This window comes from Telopea speciosissima, chromosome 4 (genome assembly GCF_018873765.1).
Source record: "Telopea speciosissima isolate NSW1024214 ecotype Mountain lineage chromosome 4, Tspe_v1, whole genome shotgun sequence".
In the NCBI taxonomy this organism is placed as follows: domain Eukaryota; kingdom Viridiplantae; phylum Streptophyta; class Magnoliopsida; order Proteales; family Proteaceae; genus Telopea; species Telopea speciosissima.
In genome coordinates, this window is record NC_057919.1 from 25959689 (window position 1) to 25964647 (window position 4959).

The 4959-nt window shown below is 38.5% G+C and overlaps 1 protein-coding gene across 1 annotated transcript; it reads left to right on the plus strand.

The window, feature by feature from the left end:
- The first annotated feature begins 739 nt into the window (after positions 1-739).
- On the plus strand, positions 740-4623 carry LOC122657383. The gene is made up of 5 exons (XM_043852075.1): positions 740-936; positions 1122-1217; positions 2548-2673; positions 3575-3614; positions 4283-4623. Exons 1-5 carry the CDS (start codon positions 793-795, stop codon positions 4354-4356), a joined length of 480 nt encoding a protein of 159 aa, XP_043708010.1. The 5' UTR covers positions 740-792; the 3' UTR covers positions 4357-4623.
- The last annotated feature ends 336 nt before the right edge of the window (positions 4624-4959 follow it).

Sequence of the window (4959 nt, forward strand, 5' to 3'; positions counted from 1 at the left end):
ATTTTTTTCTTTGGTCGTATTTAAGATATAATTAATTACATTCCTAGATTGTGCTTAAGAAAGCTCAATGCTAGTTGAACCAAGGTCCATACCAAATAAAAAACCACCTATCCTTTCTATATCATTAGTTGTACTGTTCCTCACAAGAACCGTTAGATTAGAATATCTTAGCTTCCTTTTCTGACGCAGATCACATATGAATGGTCATGGATGTGGTGCAACTAGGTCCAAATTTAGGCTCTGGTTTGAACCAAATTGGGTTAGGACGCTAGGTTTAGCTAGGCTTGGGCTCATTTGAATTCAAATTTCATCGATTTTGCAATTCAGCCTCATGAAGGAATGGTGTGATTCTCAAGGGGATTTCGGCTCTTCTCTTTGGAGGGCATTGCCTAATGAATGCCCACACATTCCGGTGAGTGTCCAATCAACAATGGAGATGTGTGTGGTACAACTCAGTCGTTGAATGCCTCACTGAACACTCATTGGACGATGCCCTCCAAAAAGAGGAACCCAATCCCCAAAAAGGACCTGCGCGAGGTTGGCTTGGGTGCTGGATCAGGCCAGGATCAGGCCAGGATCTCATCTATGTAAACCATCTCAACCGTCCATTGTGGATTTGGGTGGGCTACAAAGGAAATCCGAAATCCTTAAAGCTCACGAGAAGACGAAAATTTATCAGAGGCTTCAACCGCTGCTCCCCGCTTCCCTATTTAAGTTTTGAAAACCGGCAGGAAAAACGTAGAAGAGACCAGACGAAGCGAGAGAGATTACAGAGATCTGTAGAGAAGAGACATGGGGCACCAGAATCATCTTCACCTTCATCGTCATCATGAAGCGGTGGACGATTTGGCGAACTTGTTCACCAAAGCCAACCATGACCTAAGCGTTGTTCATCACCGGCTCGAGAAGGAGTTCCAGCAAATCTACCCTGAAAATGTTTTCCCTCCATTCTCTCTCCTTAGATCTTGTTTTTTCTTCCTCTGCTTTTCACTCGTCTTTCTTTTCATGTGATTTTTAGAGTAAATGCTGTGCTTCATTCCTTGTTTAATTTTATGATCTCAGATGCTTTACTTTTCTTCAAGTTAAAAATTTCCCCTTCCTTTTGGATGTGAATGTTACAGGCGAATCCGATGAAGCTTGTTTATCGGATAAAGAAGATACAGGAAGACCTATTGTCCTTGAAAGAACACTGCCGTGAGCTTCTTGCTGCGAAGCAGGTAACTGATTTTATTTTATTTTTTTGAAGGAAAAAAAAAAAGTGACAAGAGAGGGGAGTTGGTGATAAGTGATAATCTAATTGGCTTGAAGTCATGTAACCTTTGAAAGAGAGAAATAAATATCACCCACTATCAGGATATGTATGCTTCTTTGAGATATGATCTCATGCAATACACATACGAAATCTTATCAAAGTCTCGCATCAGTTGCGGAATGTCTGGTAAGATTGTAGCAGAACTGAAGTCAGGTCTTTTCCTTGAGAATTCATAATTTTAAGTAGTTGTTGGAGTCCAATTAAAGTTATTACATGCCAAAAAGTTAACATGCCCTTCCTGTGAATCAGTTTCAGCTGCTTTTGCAGGGAAATGAGTTGTGTGAAAACCTTTCTGCTATTGAGTTCTCAACTAATGGCCCTGCAAAAGCTCCTTTCTCTGCTATTCATTCTTTATTACAATCAAACCCCATCCCCCCAAAGCTCCTTTCTTCCTCTTACTAGAGCTTCCATCATTGATGACTATATAGCAGGAGGTATTGTTGATAAATGAACTTAATCTGCGGTTCTCTCAATTTCAGCTTCTTTAGCAATCCTTTATTTACCTGAGCAAATTCAGTCAAGCAGCATTCACAATATCTTTTATTTTAGAAAGATCAGGTGTGATTCTGCAATACACATAGCTATTTCTCACCTTCCATGGGTTCCAACAAGAAAATATGCAATAAGATGCCCACTGCGTCCTTCAGTCCAATCTGTATCCAAAAAAGCCATTTATTGAAACCACTTTCAAAATCAGCTTCTGGTAAATTATTTGTTCAATATGCCAGTTTGGAGCCATTCCACTTATTTCTTGAGTGGGGGCACTGAGATAGCATGCATTACTGTTTCCTGAGGATCTTCGCACACAAGGCACGAAGGGTTATAACCACTATCCTCTTCTCAAACAGTCTTTCTGTAACAGTAAGAGCTACAGTGCAGCCTTACTAGCGAAATGTCTGCGTTTAGGAGGTACCTTTCATGACCAACTTCCATTCTGGAAAATATGGAGTTTGTGCTTCATTTGATTTCTAGTAGGCCTTTCATCCATGAGCATTTTCTGTGCTCAATGATTTACTGTTTTACACTAAAGCCTCCTCTTTTACTAATCTCCATAAAATCAGTCCTGCTTAGCAGTGACAGAACCAGGGATAATTTTTAGGCCTGTTTTTCCCACAAATATTATTAGTCAGAGCAGAAAATGTTGGGAAGCAGGTAACTGTTTGATTCCAGTTAAATCCTTAACATTCTTATTTAATTTTAAAAAAGAGATAAATAAAGGTGTTGTTTGGTTGCAGGATATGATTGACAAGGCCAGGACAGTTCTAGTTGGGAGCAGGAGTCTACTACAACGGATGCAAGCTTCCTCTGGCATTCCCATCACCAGCGATTCTGATGATACAGCTTTCTCTAACTTCAATCAGGTTGACTTGCTTCATCATAATAGCAGATTCTGATCTTTATTTTTCCTAATTATTTGCTACTGTTTGAGTCTATTTATTGATTATGATTTCTTTTAGACAAACATTTATTTGCTCATTAACTCTAGATTTTAGTTAGACTATACCAAGCATCAATTTTCCTTAATCTTGTTGTACGCTCCATAGTAATTTTTGTGCCCACAAGTAAATGTGCTTGATTTCTGAGATACAAATGAGAAGTCTCTTTGGGAAGAAAACAAAGAAAAAGAAAATGAAGAAAAAATTCTTGCTCTCCAAAGCAGAAACTGCTGAATTACGTCTCTTGAGAAACAGATGAAATTTGTTTGAGTGCTGATTTAACCATTTTTGCAAATCATCCGAGCCATAGAACCTTATGTGAGTGAATTATGAAGTGCTTCTTTCTGACAATGGTTTTTTACCTTCAGCTTTCTTGTTTCATGAATTAAAAAGCCCTTACATTTCATGATGATGAATTTGTCAAAATATATATAAAGCAAATTTACTGGGTTGCAATTTTCCAAATGGTGTCTACAGAATTTGCACCGTTTGCCAGCAAGCAACCAACATTAAATTCAAAGTGAGGTACCATAAGAAACAATAATAATACCGAGAGGCCGGTATTTTCCTTAACAGTACCTTGCTACATAATCTGATGCTCTCAAGTTCTATCTATAAAGCAGATACGTGTTTAGTAGGACTTGGCATTCTTGGCTAGTTGGCTTATTATATTACCTTTTACAATGGTGGCATTTTCATGTCTGCCAGAAGGTCCAGGACTGTCATTCATCAGTTTATGCTAACCCTTCCATTGTTCATTGTTCTTTTGATGAAGATGTAACTTTTCAGTTTTCACTCCTTTTAATATATTGTTCATTGTCTTCAGATCATCGATGAGTGGACTGCCCAGCTCAGGTCAAAAGCAGGTAATAGCATTCACTGGATTCACCAATCTATTCAAATCTTTTCCTGCAACCCATTCTGAAACTTCTTGTCATAGGCTTTTAGCTGTTAAGGATTCAGCTGGTTTGGTGACCCTGGGAATGCCTAGTTGGTCCACAATTGATGCAGATCCTCACGTTTTCTGTGAATAGCCATTGCTAAGGAACACAACTTTCATGGTGTTCACATAATCAAATACGGATTATAGGTCTTGAGCTCTGTTTTCTTTCTTAAGCACTACATGTTGATCTGTTTTTGGTAAACCAATAAAATCTACAGATGTCCTAGCTGTAAACTTGGCACATGTGAAGGATCCCCCATCAATGGCTTAACCAGGTGATTGATAGGATTGGTACTGTTAAAAAGTTGGGACGTATCAAATGGTCCATTTTGCTTTCTCAGTCAACCACGTCTAGTCTAGTGAATGACTTTCATTGATCATGAAACTGTGTTGAGGATGAAAACTGGTTTTATAGTGAAAGTAGAAGTATTTTGAATGGAGCCATATACTGAGCCCACACATGTGACACCCAAACACAATTCAGAAGCAACTAATTTGAAGAGAAAAAAAAATACGAGTTGCATTTATTTTTGTATTGCCTCTGAGTGCTCTATTACAAATTTTAGTAACTCTGCATATTGATGGCCACAGGGGATGCGAAGCAAGACTCTGATACAGAGGATATCAATCAACTACTCTTCTCAGCAATAGTTCAGGGCAGTTGAAGTAACTTGGAAAAGCACATGGAAACCTATCAGACAATTTTCAGCTCCTTGACCCATGCTGTTATGTAATGGGCATGGGACAGGTTTCCCTCCAGCAAGAGCCTTCTGGGTGAGCGAATAGAACTATCCGTTCCTCCTTTTGAACTGTAAACATTAGAGTGAAACGGTTAGAAAAACTAAACGGATATCTTGAGCTTGTGAAGCTACTGTATAACTTGCAATTTACCTCTTTCACAGCAGTTGGAAAATGTGCTTCCGATCTTGAATCGGCACATAGACTCTCCATGGCTTCTTCAAATACCAGACCCTTCTCTGCCGCTGCAGCATATGCAAGTACTGAAATAAGGATACCAACTTGCAACCAAATAGCTTTGATATTTCCCAAATACTTTTTTTTTTTGGTAAAACATTTCCCAAATACTTAATGCTTGGTAATTAGATACTTTGAATTATTTGATCGTAAAGTAAGTGTTACAGGCACAACACATTGTACAAAAATGTATTAAAAATACAAATATTATCTGTGTATGGCGCTTGATCTCATAATTCAGGTTATATGACCATTTAAAAGAGCAAAAAATAGACAAGGTTGATAACATGTAG

Coding starts and splice junctions, on each gene's coding strand:
- LOC122657383 (XM_043852075.1), top strand. CDS start 793: ATGGGGCACCAGAATCATCTTCACCTTCATCGTCATCATGAAGCGGTG. Junction 937..1,121: donor AGCAAATCTACCCTGAAAAT/GTTTTCCCTCCA, acceptor TGAATGTTACAG/GCGAATCCGATGAAGCTTGT. Junction 2,674..3,574: donor CTTTCTCTAACTTCAATCAG/GTTGACTTGCTT, acceptor CATTGTCTTCAG/ATCATCGATGAGTGGACTGC.